At 39.2% G+C, this 21723-nt stretch overlaps 1 protein-coding gene across 1 annotated transcript in view; it reads left to right on the top strand.

Annotated features, from left to right (window-relative positions):
* Positions 1-1991: 1991 nt before the first annotated feature.
* The window catches only part of CENPJ (centromere protein J), an 80529-nt gene continuing 60797 nt past the window's right edge, over positions 1992-21723 (top strand). Inside the window, 3 exon segments of the mRNA XM_045588510.1 lie at positions 1992-2096; positions 20244-20426; positions 20846-21354. Of these exon segments, the coding sequence (XP_045444466.1) occupies positions 20911-21354 (444 nt within the window). The 5' untranslated portion in view covers positions 1992-2096; positions 20244-20426; positions 20846-20910.

Consider the following 21723-nt stretch of genomic DNA (forward strand, 5'->3'; position numbering starts at 1 on the left):
TCATGTGCTTCTGTACCTCTGCTTTTCCACAGCTCTGCACCTCCTACGCAGTCTCAATGCGATTTTTTCCTTCCTTCTAGTTGTAGAACTTCTACTCAGCCAGATTTCCTGTGGTTCTGGGTGATAGTCATTTTGTCTTTTAGTTGTAGTTTTAGTGTGGTTGTGAGAGGCAGCACATACAGGTGTTTACCTTATGCCACCATCTTGGTCTTCCCAACAATCTTTTTTCCTAGGTGAGACTGACAGTCCTCTGTGGATGGAAAAGAAAAGAAAAAAAAAAAAGGCTGCATGCTAACTTGACAAGCTTAGGGAAGGCCTGCATGGCAGTCTTGAAAACTTAAAGACCTAAAGGATTGTCTGAAATTAAAACTTCAACTAAAAGCAGTGATGATGGGTAACCATGTCCTAGTCCAGTATTTTCCCAGAGGAGGTCAATTTTTACCTTAACTAAGCCAATTGTCTTTTTACATCTGAGATAACATACCTATGAAATGTATCTTCCCTTCCCCCACTACCCTCACCCCTGGGCTCCAGGACAGGAAACCATAGATTCCTTCATTGTTATTGTTATCATGTTAATTGTTGTTTGTTAACTATCCTGTACTCACCTAAGTAATACGTCTATCATTTTAGTTTTAGTTCAATCCCAGAAGTCTCTCCCCCCTTTGTTTTCTCCCTCCTCCCTAATTTATCACCAATGGATTTCATGTAACCACTCCTCCTTTGATGTACGGTATAAAATAAGGTGAAAAAACACCATTCTCTGGAGCAGCGGTCATCAAACTTTTGGACCTCATGGACCACTAGTGGTCTGTGGACCAATGCTTGGCGACCGCCTCGCTGGAGCATTATCCCAGTCCATTGAGATTCTGCTTCTCAGCAATTGTTGGCAGTTTGGCTCAAATAAACTCACAAAAATTCTTTACAGGTTTGAATGTTTTTATGTTAACACCTCTATGGTTAAGTACCTTCCCTTGCACCATTTTGACTTTATTGAGCATGATCTTATCTCTCCCTGCTCCCCTGACCCTGAATCCTCTACTGGAGGGTGGAAGGGTGGGGGGTAGGGGGATAACCCCTTAGAACAAAACTTGGGGTGTCAAGATGTAGATTTCTGGTGAAGCAAACAGGCATCTGTTTCCCAGCTGAATATGTTTAACAAGTCTGACTCTTCCTTTGCTTCCTTTCCCATCAGTAATTAGCTATGGTAACAGCTATGACTAGCAACATGCCAGGGGAGGAATGGTCAGGGGAGGGTCCAAACCACACCATCAGTGATATATGGGGGGAGGAAAGGTCACCCTGGGGGTGGTCACAGTTTTGTTCATTGCTAGGGCTTTCTACCCTTGTGACCTTCTGTGTGGGCATGTCTAACTGCCTACCACAAAGGGATTGAGAAGTACAAATTGGTTGTTACAGAACAGCCATGGGGATAATAATGCACAACATAGGGAATATAGTCAATAATATTCTAATAGCTATGTATAGTGTCAGATTGCAATGAGTTCAGGATGATCACTTAATAAGTTATGTTTAATTACTGGAGTGTCTACCTGAAACTAATGTGTCAACTGTCATTGAAAACTAAAAAGTGATTTTAAAAAATTGTGTGGCCAATTTTTCCCTTTACTAAGTCACACTCAATCAAAGCAGAAAACAGAAAAGTCACACCTCTCAAACAGGCCGCCGTTAAGCAAAAGGCCCCGCCTCCCACACTCCCAAATACAAGCGTTGCCTGGGTGCTTAACTAAGCCTCCGCCCTGGAGGCTTCTGCTTTCTACCCGCGCTCGGTTTTCAAGGGGGCGGGTCTTCCGGTCTAAGCCGGCCCGTTTACTCAGGAAACGGTTTTCCCTATGCCCGCCCTAGTCCCCTAGGTAGCAGCCCCGCTGTGACGTCTTGGGAATAGTAGTTTGCGTGAGCCTGGTGGTGCCCGAGCGCAGGCGTGGAGGGCCCGGTGGGCACTACATTTCCCAGGAGCCCTTGGTTCAGGGGCGGGGCTCCCTCCGGAGGCGGTGATTGTGGCGGCTCTTTTGTAAAGGCTGCGGCGACTCAGGCTTCGGTTTGAGCGGACTGAGAGGCCCGGGGACTTCCGAGAGGTAGTGGTACGCGGGCTCAGGGAGCGGGGCCACTGGGGGTTTCGACGGCTTGCACCTGAGGGTCTGCGGCGCGCGGGAGGATGCGCTTCGGGCCGGAGGCTGCACGGAGTGGCCAACGTCTGCTCCAGGCGGACGGGGTTTGGAGGGGGCCGCCCTCCGCCGCGGTGGACAGAGACTCGGTCCGCTGGCCGAGGGCGGGCGCCGGCGCTGCTTTCCGCTCTCCGCAGGGCGGTCTCCGGCACTCCCTTAGGGCCTTGCCTTTGCAGCTCTGCTGGAAGCGAGGAGGGGCATTTTTAAGGACTAATAAATCACCTCCTCGACCAACTAGTACCTTTTCTCGGTCTGAGCGTGGTTTTGAGTTTATTGAGTATGTCCACTTTCCCTCTGCTTCAGAAAAACGGAGCACTTTTTTGACATCTCCAAAAAATTTTACTTTTTTGACATCTCCAAAAAAGTCATGTTTATGACACTTTAATGTTATGTTAGTCAGACAGAATGATATAATTGTCTCAAGGACTTAATTTCCACATTTCCAAACCTCATCAAGTAGTCATTACACTTATGAAGTAAGTCAGGTGAATGTTTGCAGTCTGGATGAATTCTAAGATCTTCAGTTTGGCCGAAACCGGTTTGGCTTAGTGGATAGAGCGTTGGCCGGCGGACTGGAAGCTCCCGGTTGGATTCCAGTCAAGAGCATGTACCTTGGTTGTGGGCACATCCCCAGTAGGAGGTGTGCAGGAGGCAGCTGATAGATGATTCTCTCTCATCGATGTTTCTAACTCTTTATCCCTCTCTCTTCCTCTCTGTAAAAAAATCAATAAAATATATTAAAAAAAATAAGATCTTCAGTTTGTCCTGTTGAATATTCACAGTTTTGACATACATAAACCCCTTCAGATAAATGTGAATTTAAATGTTTGTAATATTCTAGGAAATTGAAAAGCTTTTCCCACACTCATCACAAACAGGACAATTTTAATATGTTCAATAGCATATTAACATTTCAATGTTAATTTCAGCCTATTCTAGGAAAACCACATACAAAAAAATTTTACATTTGTCAAAGGTAGTTTTGCTCAAGAAGCTGTATTGTCCATGTTGTTCATTGTTACACTCTCATTTAACTTATTAATTTACATGCATGTTCATTTACTACATGACTGTGCAATTCTGGATAAGACTGACACAAATCCTGTTCATCACATTTGGGAGCACAGGTATTTTCAATATATGTCATACAGTGCAATGAAGTGACAAAGGGAACTGCACACTAATGTGTCAACTGTCATTGAAAACTAAAAAGTGATTTTAAAAAATTGTGTGGCCAATTTTTCCCTTTACTAAGTCACACTCAATCAAAGCAGAAAACAGAAAAGTCACACCTCTCAAACAGGCCATTAAGTCCATATTTTTGACCTAATAAAATGACAACATCTATTTTTTAGTTCTTCAGTTACTTAGCCACATTTCAAGTACTCAATAGCTCTCTTTGACACATGGTTACCATATTGGACTACAGAGTACTATGTAATTGTATTTTTTTCTCTCTCTTATGCACTCCATTTCGCTTTTGTCAATTAACATATATTTTGTTGGTTATATTCAGTACTTTTATGTCAGCACTTAAACTTATTCTTTTTAATTTTCTAAAATATATTTTATTGACTTTTTACAGAGAGGAAGGGAGATAGATAAGAGAGCTAGAAACATTGATGAGAGAGAAACATCGACCAGCTGCCTCCTGCACACCCCCTTACTGGGGATGTGTCCACAACCAATGCACATGCCCTTGACTGGAATCGAACCTGGGACCCTTCAGTCCGCAGACCGACACTCTATCCACTGAGCCAAACCGGTTTTGGCAAACTTATTCTTCTTAATGACTACTTAATTTGAATACCATAATTAGCTGGGCCCCTGTTAATGGTCATTTAAGTTAATTTTAGTTTATTACAAACTAGAGGCCTGGTGCATGAAAATTCATGCACTGGAAGGGGGGGTCCCTCAGCTTGGCCTGCCCCCTCACAATCTGTGAGCCCTCAGGTGCGGGAGGCAACCTGGCGATCAGGGGAAGATGAAGCCCCATCACACCTCTGCTGCTGCCACTACTTTCAGCACAAGCCTTGGCCGGCTGGGCAGTTGCCATCCTAGGCTTGCCTGTGCCTTGGGCCGGCCCTGGGCAGCTGCGGGGCTGAAGGGACTGGGGAACTCTGAAGGCAGGCATGGGCTCAGCCTTGCTGTGTCCCTGCCACCCTGATGGGGCTGAGGGGACTGGGTGCTGCCATCTTGTGTTGTGGGAGCTGCCACCTTTGAGAGTGTGGCAGTCAATTAGCATATTCTCTTCTTTTTGGCTGTGGGCGACCCCATCTTTGAAGGCCGGGCAATCAATTAGCATATTCCCTCTTTATTATATGGTTTGTGAACTTGTGCTAATATAGCACAAAATGCCTAGATGTGAAATTGCTGAGTTAAAGTTTCTTTTTCTTTTTTTATTGGGACTGAGTCAAAGTTTCTGTGCATTTACATTTGGATAGGTACTGTCAAGTTGCCCTTCAAAAGGTTGTACCAGTTTATCTTCCTAGATAATACTTTATGAAAGAGTTTCTCTTCTATACTGGGTGTTATCAGGTTTTAGTCTTTGCCAACAGAGTATGTGAAAAATAGTATGTTGTAACTGTTTCAATTTCTAGTCAGTTGAATGAGGATGAGCATATTTTAATGTTTGGGTCTCTGTTTATTTTCCTCTTTATATCTTCTGTTTATGTTTTTCAGACATTAGGTATGAGGGTAAATACATGTTTGTCTTTGGTTTATATACATTTTTGTGGTATTACATTAATAAAGTCTAGAATTAGGTCTGAAAAATAGTGTGAAATGTCATTCCACTTTGGTACTAGATTTCTCATCTTCCCTCTCATCCTCTCCATCCTCATCCTCATCAGCCTACAAACATGCTTTTATTTCTTTTCTTTTCTTTTCTTTTCTTTTCTTTTCTTTTCTTTTCTTTTCTTTTCTTTTCTTTTCTTTTCTTTTCTTTTCTTTCTTTCTTTCCTCCCTCCCTTCCCCTCTCCTTCCTTCCTTTCCTTCCCTCCCTCCCTCCCTCCCTCCCTCCCTCCCTTCCTCCCTCCCTCCCTCCCTTCCGAAACAGCGATCAGCTGCCTCTTGCACACCCCCCACCAGGGATGTGCACATGCCTCTGGCTAGAATCCAACCTGGGACCCTTCAGTCTGCAGGCTGACGCTCTATCCACTGAGCCAAACTGGTTTCGGCTATTTTTTTTTTTTTTTTAAATCCTTACCAGGGGATATCTTTTTATTGATTTTTGAGAGAAAGAGAGAAAGAGAGAAAGAGAGAGAGAGAGAGAGAGAGAGAGAGAGAGAGAGAGAGAGAGAAGGAGAGAAGCACAAAGAAACATCAGCTAGCTGCCTCCAGTACATGCTCCTACTGGGGATCCAACTGGCAACCTAGGTATGTGTCCTGACTAGGAATCAAACTGGCCACATATTGGTGTACTGAATGTTGCTCCAACCAACTGAGCTACACACTCCAGGGCCAGGGCTATTTCACCTGTCTTAAAAAATCTCTCTCTTCTCCTGGCTTTCTTGTGCAGCTGCTGTGCTGTTTATTTTCTTCTCTTTAAACTCCTGGAAAGAACTAAACTCACTGTCTCCAGTGTCTTACTCTTTCATGTACCTCCCAGTTCAAGATTTTGCCTCCTCCCCTCAGCTGCTTTCTAGCTATGACACTTGCTTCGCTAAATTTTAAGATCAGTTCTCAGTTCTTGCCTTTCATCTGTTTACAGCATTAAACTAGCCCTTTATGCCTTGAAACACTTTAAAAACAACTCTATTCTTGAGAGTATTACAGATATCCCCCCTTAATTTCTCCTATTGCCCCCCTCCATCAGGTTCCCGCCATGCCCCAGATTTTCACCACTCTGTTTTCTGTGTCCGTAAGTAATGTATATATGCATTTAAAATCTTTGGTTAATTTCTTTCTCCCACCCCCCACCCATCCCTGTCCCCTTCTGAGATTTGTCAATCTGTTCTACGCCTCTGGTTCTGTTTTATTCATCAGTTTATTTTGTTCATTAGATTCCTTGTTTGTTTGTTTTGATTTTTATATTCAATTGTTGATAGATACCTATTTATTACCATTTTATTGTTGATATTTTGGTTCTTTTTCTTCCTGTTCTTCCTCTTCTTAAGAAATACCCTCCAACACTTTAGGTAATACTGGTTTGGTGATGAACTTCTTTAGCTTTTTCTCTGATATTTGCTGATCTGTTCCATGTTTCTTGTCTCTGGATCTATATTTCCTCATCAGTTTACATTGTTCATTATATTTATCAAATTAGTGAGATTATGTGAGACTTATCCTTCTCTGTGGATGTTGATTTTGTATCCTGCTACATGGCTGCATTCCTTTATTAAATCAAGTAGTTTTTTTATGGGGCTTTTGGGGTTTTCTGTGTACAATATCATGTCATCTGCAAATAATGAGAGTTTTACTTCCTCCTTTCTAATGTGGATGCCTTTTATTTCTTCCTGTTTGATCGGCTAGGACTTCCAGCTCTATTGAATAAGAGTGATGAAAACAGACATTTCTGTCTTGTCCCTGTTCTTAGGTGAAATGGTTTTAGTTCTTGCCCATTCAGTATGATGTTCACTGTAGGTTTGTCATATATGGCCTTTATTATGTTAAGGTATGATCCCTTTATTCACACTCTGCTGAGAATTTTTATAAAAAATGGGTGTTGGATTTTGTCAAATACTTTTTCTGTATAAATTGATATGGTCATATGATTTTTGTCTTCCAATTTGTTTATGTGATATATATCACGTTTATTGATTTGCAAATATTGTACTTGCCTTGCAAACCTGGAATAAATCCCACTTGGTCTTGGTGCTTGATCTTTTTAATACATTGCTGGATCCAATTTGCTAATATTTTGTTGAGGATTTTAACATCCATGTCCATCAGGGATATTGGCCCACAGTTCTCTCTCTTTGTAGTATCTTTATCTGTTTTTGAAATTAGGATAATGTTGGCCTAATAAACAGAGCTTGGAAGTGTTTCTTTCTTTTGGAATTTTTGGTATAGTTTGAGCAAGATAGGTGTAAATTGTTCTTTGAAGGTTTGGTAAAACTCCCCTGTGAAGCCATCGAACCAGGGCTTTCTTTGCTGAAAATTTTTGATTACTGCTTCCATTTCATCATTTGTTATTGGCCTATTCAGATTTTTTGATTCTTCCTGATTCAGTTCTGATAAATTGTATTTTTTTTTTGGGGGGGGGCGATTTTTTAAAATTTCTTCCACATTGTCCAGCTTGTTGGTAGATAGTTGTTTATAGTGTTTTCTTGCAATCCTTTGTATTTCTGTGGTATCTGTTGTTACTTCACTGCTTTAGTTTTTTATTTTATTTACTTGGGTCCTCTATCTTGTTTCTTGTTGAGTCTGGCTAATGGTTCAACAATCTTGTTTGTGTTTTCAAAGCAATAGCTCTTGGTTTATTTGATTTTTTTTTGTATTCTTTTAGTCTCTATGTCATTTCTGCTCTGACCTTATTATTTCCTTCCTTCTTAATCTGGGATTTTGTTGTTCTCTTCCTAATTCTTTATGTTATAGGGTTAAATAGTTTATTTTTAGTTTTTTTTTATTTTTTATTTTGGTAGGCGTTTAGTGTTATGAACTTCCTTTTGATGTGTTCCAGAGATTTTGGGTTATTGTGTGTTCATTTTCATTTGTTTCCAGGAAGTTTTTGATATCTTTCTTGATCTCATTGGTAACCCATTCATTGTTTAATAATATGCTATTTAGCCTCCATGTGTTTTCGTGTTTTTGATTGTTTTTACTGTAGTTGATTTTTTATTTCATTAATTTATTATCTGAGAAGATGCTTGATGTTATTTTAATCTTCTTGAACTTGTAGAGAGACTTGTTTTATATCCTAACGTGATCTATCTTTGTGAATGATCCATGTGCACTTGAGAATAATGTATTATATATTAAGCAGCTTTGGGGTGAAATGTACTATAAATGTCAATTAAACCCATCTGATCAAGTGTGTCCTTTAGAGTCACTCTTTCCTTGTTAATTTTTTGTTTGGAAGTCAGCAGGGTGTTCAAGTTCCCTAATATAACTGTACCAATGTCAATCATTCTCATATTCCTCTAGAAGTTATTAAATATATTTAGGTGGTCCTGTATTATGTGCATACATGTGTACCAAGATTATATCCTCCTATTGGATTGATTGAAATTCATGCACAGGTAGGGTCCCTAAAGCTGGCCAGCTATCAGGGCCGATTGGGGCCTTCCTTCCCCTGGCTGCTGGCTGCCATCCGCTGTTCTTTCCTGGCTGCTGCGCCGCCCTTGTGGTCAGCGCACATCATAACAAGTGGTTGAACTCCAGGTTGGTCAAACTCTCAAGGGGGCAATTTACATATTAGCCTTTTATTATATAGGATTCCTTTAATATTATGTGATGACCTTTGTTGTCTCTTCTGATGGCCTTCAGTTCTTCATACTATTGTGTTAGATATGAGTATTGCTATTCCAGTCTTTTTGTCTTTTCCATTTGCATGGATGATTTTTTCCCATTTGTTCACTTTCATTCTGTTTGAGTCTTTTGTTCTGAGGTGGGTTTCTTGTACTCAGCATGTAATTGGGTCATGTTTTGCTATTCATTCTGCTACTCTGTGTCTTCTGATAGGAGCATTTAATCCATTTACATTTCAGTTATTGATAGTTACTCTTTATTGCCTTTTAATTCTGTATGCCTGTTTCTCCATTTCTTCTTATTATAGCAGTCTTTAGCATTTATTGCAGTGCTTATTTAGTGGTAACAAAGTGCTTTAGTCCTTTTTGTTTGGGACTTTCTTTATTTCACTGTCTATATTGAATGATAGTCTTGCTTCATATAGTAATCTTAATTTCAGATACTTGCTTTTCATTACCTTGAATACTTTATGCCTTTCTCTTCTGGCATGTAGAGTTTCTGATGAGATACCAGCTAACAGAGATTCTTTGTAGGTAACAATTTGCTTTTCTCTTGCTGCCTTTAAGGTTCTGTCTTTGTCTTTAATTTTTGACATTGCAATTATTATGTGTCTGGGCATGGTCTTGTTTGCATTCTTCTTGCTTGGGACTCTGTGCCTCCTGAACTTGTGTAATTTTTTCCTTCACCAGGGTAGGAAAATTTTCTGCCATTATTTCTTCAAACACATTCTCTATCCCTTGGCTCATTTTCTTCCCCTTCTGGCATATGTATTATGTGAATATTGTTACATTTCAGGTTGTCTCTGCAGCTTCCTTAAGCTCGTCTCCTGTCTTTTAATTTTTTTTTTTTTTTTTTTACAAATCATTAACTATTTATTAGAAAAACAAAAGGCAAATGTAACTCTCTTATTTTCAGTTTTAGGGAATGAGAGTAAATTAGAACATATCATGAGGAAATTTCATTATTTGGATTACAATAATATTTAATTTATTATTAAGTAAAACTTCGCCGAGACCGGTTTGGCTCAATGGATAGAGTGTCGGCTTGGGGACTGAAAGGTCCCGGGTTCGATTTCGGTCAAGGGCATGTACCTTGGTTGTGGGCGCGTCCCCGGTGGGGGGTGTGCAGGAGGCAGCTGGTCGATGACTCTCTCTCATCGATGTTTCTGGCTCTCTATCTCTCTCCCTTCCTCTCTGTACAAAATCAATAAAAAAAATATATTAAAAAGAAATTATTATTAAGTAAAACTTAGATTTAGTGCTTTCAACATCTTGTAATATAAAATGTTAACAAATAAAATGACGAACATTACTATCCCTTCAAAACAGAGCAATCAGATATTTATTTATTTATTTATTTATTATTAAAAATTTTTTTAAAAAAATATATTTTATTGATTTTTTTTTTTTTGCCCCCCACCTTCCCTCCCATACATACCCTCCCTCCCCAGAGTTTTATGTCCATTGGTTGTACTTATATGCATGTATGGAAGTCCTTTGGTTGATCTATTATCTCCCCCCGATCTTCCTCCCCTCCCCACTGTAATTTGACAGTCTGCCTGTTGCTTTACTTTCTCTATATCTGTCTCTTGGTTCATCAGTTTATAATGTTCTTTATCATCCACAAATGAGTGAGGTCATGTGGTGTTTCTCTTTCATTGATTGGCTTATTTCACTCAGCATAATGTTTTCCAATTCCATCCAAGTTGCTGCAAATGATAAGAATTCCTTCTTTTTTATGCAGCATAGTATTCCATTGTGTAGATGTACCATAGTTTTTGGAACCAATCATCTGCTGACGGGCACCTAGGCTGTTTCCAAATTCTGGCTATTGTAGATTGTGCTGCTATGAACATAGGGGGTGCATATATCCTTTCTGATTCGTGTTTCTAGTTTCTTGGGATATATTCCTAGAAGTGGGATTACTGGGTCAAATGGGAGTTCCATTTTCAGTTTTTTGAGGAAACTCCACACTGTTCTCCACAGTGGTTGCACCAGTCTGCATTCCCACCAGCAGTGCACGAGGGTTCCTTTTTCTCCGCAACCTCGCCAATACTTGTCGTTTGTTGTTTTGTTGTTGTTGGCCATTCTGACAGGTTCTTTTTGGTTTTTTGAATTTTTTTTCCTACCCTGTCTTCTAACTCACTGATGCGATCCTTGGCTTCTAATCTGCTGTGTATTCCTTCCACCATGTTCTTTATTAATGCCGTGCCATTCTTCATATTTACTGTATTTTTTCCTCATGCTGTTTATATCTTTGCCATCATTATTCTGAACTTCTTTATTTATAACAATGCCCATGGTAACATTTATGGGGCATTCTTTCCCTCCCTCTCCCCCTGTTGATCCTCATCCAAGGATATTTTTTTCCATTGATTTTGAGAGTGGAAGGCAGAGAGGGGAGGAGGGAGGAAGGGAGGGAGGGAGGGAGGGAGGGAGAAATAGAGAGAGAGAGATATGTGAGAGGGACTCATCGATTGCTTGCCTGCTAATATATGCCCCAGCTGGGGCTGGGTATTGTACCTGGAACCTATGTACATGTTCTAGATCAGGAATCAAATTGTGTCTCTCTGGTGCGTGGGCAAATTCTCTAACAACTGTGCACACTGTCCAGGGCTGGGGCATTCCTTTTGTGCAGTGCCCATTACCTTGATGTATACAGTGTCATCTTTCTTGTAGATTTGCATGTATGTGGCCAAAGGAACAACTCCCTTATTTTCTTAAAGGTCCAGAGAACATATAGTTTGTTCTCTTTCCCTTTCCCTTTCCCTCTCCACTTTCCCTTTGTGTTAGTCATTTTTGGGAATTATTGGAAGATTGTAGGGCCAAAAGGAGGGTTGGAATTGGGTGTGTTTTTTTTTTTTTTATGGTGGAGAAAAGGGAGTATAGTCTAAAAACAGAAAAGTACAAAAAGGAAAACACATTATCTCTTCCAGACCAGTGGTATTAGGGTATCGGCACCATAGGGAGACATGTTCTCAGGAAGGTCAGAGAAGAAGTAAGGATAATAGGAGATTTTGCTAGTGGTAGACAGTGTGTGTTTTAGCATTGAGGATAATTGGGAGATGGAGACAGAATAAAGCATGTGTGTGGAGATTAGCATATGAGATAAAGGGTGGCTTGGGATTCAGTCTTCCTAATGATAAATGATGTAAATTAAGTTTTAACACATAAAGAGATTAATCCTAGAAAAGTCAAGGTGGGATAGTGGTGATGGGACTGTGAAAGCTGGTGGGATTCTGGAGGAAAGGGCATTGGTGGGGCATCTTGCAGATAAAGGTTCTAAAGTCCACGTGGCTGGGCCTTACTTTGTCCCTTAGAGCTGCACCACCCGCTCCTTCTCTGCCAGATCCTTAATTTTATCCTGTTCACACTATCTAATGTGCACTCTCCTTCCTCCACATGGCTTTTATTTTTATCTTTAATACTTATTACTTAATATATTGTACAGTTAATTTTTGAGTGTATTTTCACCACTAGATTAGACTGAATTATAACTGCTATATAATCATCCTAAAACAGTATCTGGCACAGAGTAAGAAAATGAATGCTGGTAAGAAAAATCAGACATACAAAGGAGGAACAGTTATATTCTCTGTGATGTCTCATTTAATCTATTGCATTAGGAAATTGGCTATTTTAGAGTAGGATTCATATAGAATAGCTGTCCTATGGTATGAACCAATCCTATTCTTACTGTTTTTTTAAAAAATTTTTTTATTGATTTCAGAGAGGAAGGGAGAGGAAGAGAGAGATAGAAACATCAATTACTTTTAATATTTCCTACAACTTTTTATTATATCATGTTAGTACAGTTTTGGTAATATTATATTTAAAATCTTTTTCTTGAAATGTTAATGTTTGTTCATGTAATATTATACTTAGAATTGTTTATCTTGAAATATTACTGTTTATTGCATGTAACATTGTCATATTTAAAATTGTTTTTCTTGAAAAAAAGGAATGTCAATGATCAGAGAGAATCATTGATCAGCTGCCTTCTGCGCGCTGCCCCCCCTGCTTGGGATTGAGCCCACAACTCGGGCATATGCCCTGACTGGGAATCACACTGACCACCTGGTTCACAGGTTGATGTTCAACAACTGAGCCACACCAGCTGGGCTATTTTTTTTTTATATCTTTCTTTTTTAAATTATTTTTTTTCTTTTATTAAATTATTATCTGTGTACATATTTTACCATTGCCTCCCCCTCCCATACATACCCTCCCTCCCCAGAGTTTTGTGTCCATTGGTTGTACTTATATGCATGTATACAAGTCCTTCGGTTGATCTCTTATCTCCCCCAGATCTCCCTACTCTCCCCGCTGTAATTTTACAGTCTGCTTGTTGCTTTACTGACTTTTTATCTGACTTTTGGTTTGTCAGTTTATAATGTTATTTAATATCCATAAATGAGTGACGCCATGTGATATTTCTCTTTCATTGACTGGCTTATTTCACTCAGCATGATGTTCTCTAGTTCTATTCAGGTTGCTGCAAATGATGAGAATTCCTTTTTTATGGTAGCATAGTATTCCATTGTGTAGATGTTCCACCTAGCCTGTTTCCAGATTCTAGCTATTGTAGATTGTGCTGCTATAAACATAGGGGTGCATATATCCTTTCTGATTGGTGTTTCTAGTTTCTTGGGATATATTCCTAGGAGTGGGATTACTGGGAAACTCCACACTGTTCTCCACAGTGGTTGCACCAGTCTGCATTCCCACCAGCAGTACACGAGGGTTCCTTTTTCTCCGCAACCTCGCCAACACTTGTCGTTTGTTGATTTGTTGATGTTGGCCATTCTACAGGTGTGAGATGGTACCGCATTGTTGTTTTGATTTGCATCTCTAAGATAATTAGTGACTTTGAGCATGTTTTCATGTGCCTTTTGGCCTTCCTTCTGTCTTCTTTTGAAAATATTCTATTTAGGTCCATTGCCCATTTTTTAATTGGATCATTCATCTTCCTTTTATTTAGTTGTATAAGCTGTTTGTAGATGTTGGAGATTAAACCTTTATAAGTGGTAACATTTGCAAATATGTTCTCCCACACCGTGGGCTTTCTTGTTGTTTTGTTGATGGTTTCTTTTGCTATAAAAAAACTTTTTATTTTGATGTAGCCCCATTTGTTTATTTTCTCTTTAGCTTCCATTGCCCTAGGGGCAGTATCAGTGAAGAAGTTCTTTTGGCATATGTCTGAGATTTTGCTGCCCATGTATGCTTCTAGTGTTTTTATGGTTTCCCGTCTAATATTTAAGTCCTGTATCCATTTTGAGTTTATTTTTGTGTATGGTGTAAGTTAGTGATCTAGTTTCATTCTTTTGCATGTATCTGTCCAATTTTCCCAACACCATTTATTGAAGAGACTGTCTTGACTCCATTGTATATTTGTGCCTCCTTTGTCAAATATTAATTGAGCATAGTGATTTGGGTTGATATCTGGGTTCTCGATTCGATTCCATTGATCTATATGTCTGTTCTTGTGCCATTACCAGGCTGTTTTGAGAACAGTGGCTTTGTAATACAGTTTGAAGTCTGGTATTGAGATCCCTCCTACTTTACTCTTCTTTCTCAGGATTGCTGTGGCTATTCGGGGTTTTTTATTGTTTCAAATGAACTTTTGGAGAGTTCTTTCTAGGTCAGTGAAATATGCTGTTGGTATTTTAATGGGGAGTGCATTGAACCAATCGATTGCTTTAGGAAGTATGGACATTTTGATGATGTTGATTCTTCCAATCCATGAACATGGTATGTTCTTCCATCTGTTTACATCTTCCTCTATCTCTTTTTTCAGTGTAGTTAGTTTTCCGCATATAGGTCCTTTACTTTCTTAGTTAAGTTTATTCCTAGGTATCTTAATTTTTTGGTGTGATGGTAAATGGAATTGCTTTTTTAGTCTTTGTGTCTATAAGTTCGCTGTTGGTGTATAGCACATGTGTCAAACACAAGGCCCGCGGGCCAAATCCGTCCCGCCAGGCCTTGCAATGTGGCCCGCACCGTGCTGTCATCACTGTACTCCGCTGCGTTTCCATCACAATGACAGTTTATGACTGTTCAGTAAACCATTCGGCCCGTGATTTAGGCTGGATTTTAGATTTTGGCCCCTTCTCTGATTGAGTTCGACACCCCTAGTGTATAGAAATGCCATAGATTTTTTGGCGTTAATTTTGTATCCTGCTACATTGCCAAATTCATTTATTAAGTTAATTAGTTTTTTAATTGAGTCTTTTGGGTTTTTTTATGTAAAATATCATGTCATCTGCAAATAAGGATAACTTTACTTCTTCTTTTCCAATTTGGATGCCTTTTATTTCCTCTTGTCTAATTGCAATGGCTAGTACTTCCAGTACTGTGTCAAAGAGGAGTAGCGATAGTGGGCATCCCTGTCTTGTTCCTGTTCTTAGAGAGAATGGTTTTAGTTTTTGCCCACTGAGTATGATGTTGGCTGTGGGTTTATCATATATAGCTTTTATTATAGTTGAGGTATGATCCTTGTACTCCCACCTTGTTGAGAGTTTTTATCAGGAAAGGGTGTTGGATTTTATCAAATGCTTTTTCTGCATCAATTGATATGACTATATGATTTTTATCTTTCAATTTGTTTACGTGATGTATTACGTTTATTGTTTTGCGGATATTGTACCAACCTTGCATTCCTGGAATAAATCCTACTTGGTCATGGTGTATGATCTTCGTGATGCTCTGCTGGAGCCGATTTGCTAGAATTTTGTTGAGGATTTTGCCATCTATGTTCATGAGGGATATTGGCCTGTAATTCTCTTTCATTGAGTTGTCTTTATCTGGTTTTGGTATTAGGGTGATTCTGGCTTCATAGAAGGAGTTTGGAAGTATTCCTTCCTCTTGGATTTTTTGGAATAGTCTGAGGAGGATAGGTTTTAGTTCTTCCTTGAATGTTTGGTAAAACTCTCCTGTGAAGCCATCTGGCCCTGGGCTTTTGTTTGCTGGAAGCTTTTTGATGACTGTTTCAATTTCTTCCCAAGTCACTGGTCTATTGAGATTTTTAGATTCTTCCGGATTGAGTTTTGGAAGGTTGTATTTTTCTAGGAATATGTCCATTTCCTCCAGGTTGTTCAGTTTGTTGGAATAGAGTTGTTCGTAGTATTTTGTAACAATCCTTTGTATTTTGGCTGGGTCTTGTTATTTCACCTCTTTCATTTCTGATTTTGTTTATTTGGGTCCACTCTCTTTGCTTGTTGGTTAGTCTGGCTAGAGGTTCATCTATCTTGTTTATTCTTTCAAAGAACCAGCTCTTGGTTTTGTTGATCTTATGTATTGTTTCTTTGGTCTCTATGTCGTTTATCTCCGCTCTGATTTTTGTTATTTCCTTCCTTCTGCTTACACTGGGCTTTTCTTGTTGCTCTTTTTCTAACTCTTTGAGTTGTAGAGTTAGATAATTTGTTACCGTTTTTTCTAGTTTTTTGCAATAGGCTTGTAGGGATATGAACTTCCCTCTCAAAATTGCTTTTGCTGTGTCCCATAGATTTTGTGTTTTCATTGTCTTTTGTTTCCAGGATGGTTTTAATTTCTTCCTTGATTTCTTTGGTAACCCAGTCCTTGCTTAATAGCATGCTGTTTAGTCTCCATGTGTTTGATTTCTTTGGATTTTTTTCATTGTAGTTAATTTCCAGTTTTATGCCACTATGATCTGACAAGATGCTTGATATGATTTCTATCTTCTTGAATTTGAAGAGACTTTGCCTATGTCCCAAAATGTGGTCTAGCTTTGAGAATGTCCCATGTGCGCTTGAGAAGAATGTATATTCTGTGGCTTTGGGGTGGAATGTTCTGAAGATGTCGATTAATTCCATCTGGTCTAGCGAGTCATTTAGGATTGATATTTCTTTGATTTTTTGTTTAGATGCTTTGTCAAAGGGTGACAGTGGGGTATTAAAATCTCCTACTATGATTGTATTGCTATTAATCTCTACCTTAATGTCCTCCAGCAGTTTTTTTTATATATTGGAGTGCTCCTGTATTGGGTGCATATAAATTTACCAGGGTTATTTCTTCTTGTTGGATCGCTCCCTTTAGTATTATGAAGTGGCCTTCATTATCTTTTGTTATGTCCTTCACTCTGAGATCTAATTTGTCAGATATAAGTATTGCTAACCCAGCTTTTTTTTCATTTCCATTCACCTGGAAAACCTTTTTCCATCCCTTTACCCTCATTCTGTGTGCATCTTTTTTTCTGAGATGGGTTTCTTGTAGACAACAGATATATGGGTCTTGCTTTCTTATCCAATCCGTTACCCTATGTCTTTTGATTGGAGCATTTAGTCCATTTACATTTAAAGTTATTATTGATAGATACTTATTTGACGCCATTTTTATTCTATACTCCTGTGTTCCTTCTTTGCTTTCTATTTCTTTAATTTTACAGTAGACCCTTTAGCATTTCTTGCATTGCTGGTTTGGTGGACATAAATTCCCTTAGTCTGTTTTTGTCTGTGAAGCTCCTGATTTCACCTTCACTTTTGATTGATAGCCTTGCTGGGTACAGTATTCTTGGATTCAGACCCTTCCTTTGCATGACTTTGTATATTTCATCCCATTCCCTTCTGGCCTGATAAGTTTCTGTGGAGAAATCAGTTGCTAGTCTGGTGGGGTTCCTTTATATGTAACTTTCTGTCTCTCTCTGGCTGCTTTTATAATTCTTTTTTTGTCATTGGTGTTTGCCAGCTTAATTATAATGTTCCTAGGGGTCGGTGTTCTGGGGTTCATTTTGCTTGGGACTCTGCGAGCATCTTGGATTTGTGTGGGTTTTTTCTTCTCTATCTCAGTAAAGTTTTCTGTCATTATTTCTTGAAATACGTTTTCCACGTCTTTCTCAATTCCCTTTCCTTCTGGTACCCCTATTATTCTAATATTGTTTTGTTTTGTATTGTCCCAAAGTTCCCTGAGACTTTCCTCCTGTTTTTTAATTTTTTTTTCCAGAAGCTGTTCTAATTTGGGTATTTTTTTCCATCTTGTCTTCTAGCTCGCTGATGCGGTCCTCTGCTTCTTCTAATCTACTCTTGATGCTTTCTATTGAGTTCTTTACAGTAGTGATGTCATTTTTCATTTCTTTTTGGTTCTTCTTCATTTCCTCTTGGTTCTTATTCATATCTTGCTCTGGTAGGTTGCTTGCCTCTATCTCGTTTACTTCCTTTTCTGGTGAAGCCTGCTTTTCTTTCATATGCGGGCTGTTTTTTGGTCTCCCCATGATCTCTCTTTTTAGGATGTCTGGTTGTGTAGTTCTCTCTCCTGCTTTGATTTAAAGGACAAAATACAACACAACCAGGTACAACACACAAGGCACTGAATAGAAATGTGTTTCCGATATTAATAACCACCAATAAAGGTGACTAGAACCCAGCTAACAAAAACATACAATCAAACAAAAAGAATAGGCAAATCAATCTTATAAAAAAAGCATAAAACTTCAGTATAGTTAACATTCAACATACAACTTCAAAGAGTTAGCGAGAAAGACTGTTTTTTGTTTTTTGTTTTGTTTTGTTTTGTTTTTAGGATAACTGCGAGGGAGGTGTGAATGGGCTTGGAGCAGGGAGTTGGAAATTAGATATATACAAGTAGGGTGAAATTTTAGGAGGGGGTAGACAGAAGGAATGGGGAAAATCTAGAGCAGGAAAGGGTTAAGATAAACGGGGTACCAAAGGAGTAGGTCGGAAAGAGAGTGAAGGCAGAAAGGTAGAGTTGAGATAGAATAAAGCGTTGGAGAAGGAAAGATAGATAATGACTGTAGAACAGTAATCTTGAAAAAAAAAAAAATATATATATGTAATAAAATAAAAATAGTAAAAATAAAAGAAAATAAGATGAAAAAGGTAGATTAGTAGTAATAATAATGTTGGTTACGTATACAATGTAATAATTATAAAGATAAAATCAAGTAAGGAAAAAGAAAAAAATTAGTTTCTTGAGTAAACATTGCAAATAATGAAAACAAAAATAAAAAACAAAAATTTAAAAATTTAAAAACAACAAAAAAATTTTTAAAAGTTTAAATAAAATTTGCAGTAATGAAGGTCATTTGCTTCCTCTATTGTTATGATCCAGTCCTGATTTTTATGCAGGTTTTGCTTTGTTTTTATTACACTAGAGTCAATTTGTGAATTAGCCTCTGGGGGCAGTGTTTCTAGGTTGACTTCCCAGACTCTAGAGTAGGGGTTTCGAACTCAATCAGAGAAGGGGCCAAAATCTAAAATCCAGCCTAAATCGCGGGCCGAATGGTTTACTGAACAGTCATAAACTGTCATTGTGATGGAAACACAGCGGAGTGCAGTGATGACAGCATGGTGCGGGCCACATTGCAAGGCCTGGCGGGACGGATTTGGCCCGTGGGCCTTGTGTTTGACACATGTGCTCTAGAGCCTTTCCAGCTTTTTTTTTTTTTTTTTTTTTTTTTTGTCCTCTCTGCAGCAGGATCTCCGGAGGGGGGGAGGGGGAAAGTCCGAGCAACTGCAATCTCCTGTAATTCTCCGATATCCCTCCAAGCCAGATCCAAATGTGTTGCTCTTTAGATATCTCCCCTGTTAGGAGTCCCGTACACTTTCACGGGTGACACCCGCCCAACAGCTGGGGCTTCTACTTGTAATCACTGCCCTTGTCCTCCAGCTTCCATGTGCTCTGTGTGCACAGGCTTTTGTCTTCACCGTGAGCGCTCTCCCACCCTCTCCCCGCGAAATCTGACCTTTTCGCCGTGCGGTGGGGCTCTCCTGTGAGGCCAGGTGTTCGCGCTGCCTGGGACCCGCGTTCTTGGGGTCACAGATGCTTGGTGGTCGCTGCGGCTGTGGATATTCAGGCCTCTGACACGATCCTATCTTCCTCTCGAGATGGCGAGGTTTCCCCGTCCAAGTTGGTAGGTAGCTCCGGGCAGGCACGTAGCCCCGCGTGGGTGCTTCCCTGTGAGGGCACCTCTGTCCAGCTGGGCTATTTTTATTGTTGAACATTTAATGAACACAAATCACCTTCTATATATATATAAAAGGCTAATATGCAATGTGTCCTCTCAGGAGTTCAACCGGGAGACCAGGAGTTCAATCATTTGTATGACGTGCACTGATCATCGGGGGGCGGCACGTAACAAAGGAAGGCCCTGGCTGGCAGCCAGTGATCCCGATCAGCCCTGATCACCAGCCAGGCCTAGGGACCTTACCTGTGCATGAATATCGTGCACCAGGCCTCTAGTACCTTTTAATACTGAACTTATTTTCAATAATTTAACCTTAGTTGTGTTTAATTTAAATTAATTTTAACAAACACTTATCAAGTTTCTCCTCTCTGCCGGGAATGGATGGTGGTAGGCAGTGGTGAATATACAGATATCTTTAAGGAACTCATGGCTGGGTAGATTATGAATACAAAAGCAAAAGGCAACTAATACAGTAGGTCCTTGGTGTACGTCAGAGATCTGTTCCTATGGTGCATGCTGTAAGTCGGAACCCACCTACATAAGCACCTACTTCACTCACATGGAGCACATACAGAGCAATAATGAAGTGAAACAGTAAAAAAAAAAAAATAGAAAGACAATTCCTGACTTTTACTTGTAGTAAATAATTAAAACCTAAAGTACATATGTACATATGCTGAAATAACGGAACTTTTTTTTTTTTTTTAGAAATAAATGGGAGATGGCGATGTAACCACGAAACAACGTACGTCGAGTCCAACGTAACCTGAGCACTCCCTGTAGTGGGATGAATGCCAAAATAGTAATGACAGAGACCCCGAGGCATACAGATGAGGGACTGCTTAGTGAGTGAGTGGTTAGGATGTAAGGGGCATTAGGAAACCATGCCAGGTAAAGCCATGGGGGATGGTGACTTTTGTCCTGGGATTTGGGGGAGCACGGGTTCCCCAGTTGTGCAAAGAAGCAATGTTGTACTAGGGCCAGAGGCAAGAAAGTGTTTAATGTGGGTGTTTTATATTGAGTGGCTTTTTTTCCTTTGGTAATCAAATAACTTAGAAGATGGCTTAGCTCCCATAATTTTAGGTCACATGATTTGGCATTTATATAGTCATCAGAAGGATGAAATGAAAAGGAAACTTCAATTTTTATCCACTGAACTTGGATATTTAAGACACTTCAAAAAACTTGTAGTGTAATGCCAATTGCTTTGCTGAAGTCTTTTGCATATGAAATATTTCATATGTTTTTTTGTGCTGGATCAAGGTTTGGAGAGAATATCTTTAATACTTTTTGTTGGCTGTCTTCTACAGGTATTGGAAATTAATAGTTTTTCTAGTTTTTACATTATTTAAGTACAGTAGAAAATTGGACTAAAATGTTCCTGATGCCAACTTCTTCAGAGTTGAACAGTAAGCAGAACTTCCTAACCCAATGGGTGACTGATCCTTCTCGGGCTGGAGTCATATTAAGTCATGGATTTCCTATTTTGGAAGCAGATGAAGAAAAGCGAACAAATGTGAACATTTCTACCAGCTTTCCTGTTAAAGCCACACATTTTTCAAATAGCTTGAACTTTATAAGTAAAGAAGATTCACTTCATGAAGAACAGAAGTTGGAGTCTAACAGCCCATACAGATTACAGTCAGATAAATCTGAAACACATACAGTTTTTCCTTTGCCTAAAAAAGGACCACAACCAGTGGCATGTCAGGATGCTCCAGGACACTGGGAAGATAATAAGAGTGACTTTATCTCAGATCTTGCAAGTGAATGCAAAGAAATGGCTTATAAAGACCCACTTTTTAAAAAGCTTGAACAGGTACACCAGGACTTGGTCAAATCTATATTTGTGTTATTGCAGGTTTTTGTCTATGATGAAAGTCACCAGTTTCAGATTCTCTTGTTTCTTCCCCTTCAGTGTGAAATGCTCAAAATACCAAATTTCACCTTTGTCTAATGTGAAACATTAAAGTATGTTTAATATGTAAGACAAATAGAACATTTTCAGATAATATCTTCAAGTTTCTACCTCATTTGGTAAAAACTAAGTTAGAAATTGTTGATCAAATATTAGGGGAAAATGCTTGATCATAAATGTACTGATTACCTATCCTATTTTAATAATCAAAGGATTTCCATGACTTTTTCTGTTTCTTAGTTGAGAGAATCAATATAGTTTCCACCATAA

This window comes from Pipistrellus kuhlii, unplaced genomic scaffold (genome assembly GCF_014108245.1).
Source record: "Pipistrellus kuhlii isolate mPipKuh1 unplaced genomic scaffold, mPipKuh1.p scaffold_m20_p_3, whole genome shotgun sequence".
In the NCBI taxonomy this organism is placed as follows: Eukaryota; Metazoa; Chordata; class Mammalia; order Chiroptera; family Vespertilionidae; genus Pipistrellus; species Pipistrellus kuhlii.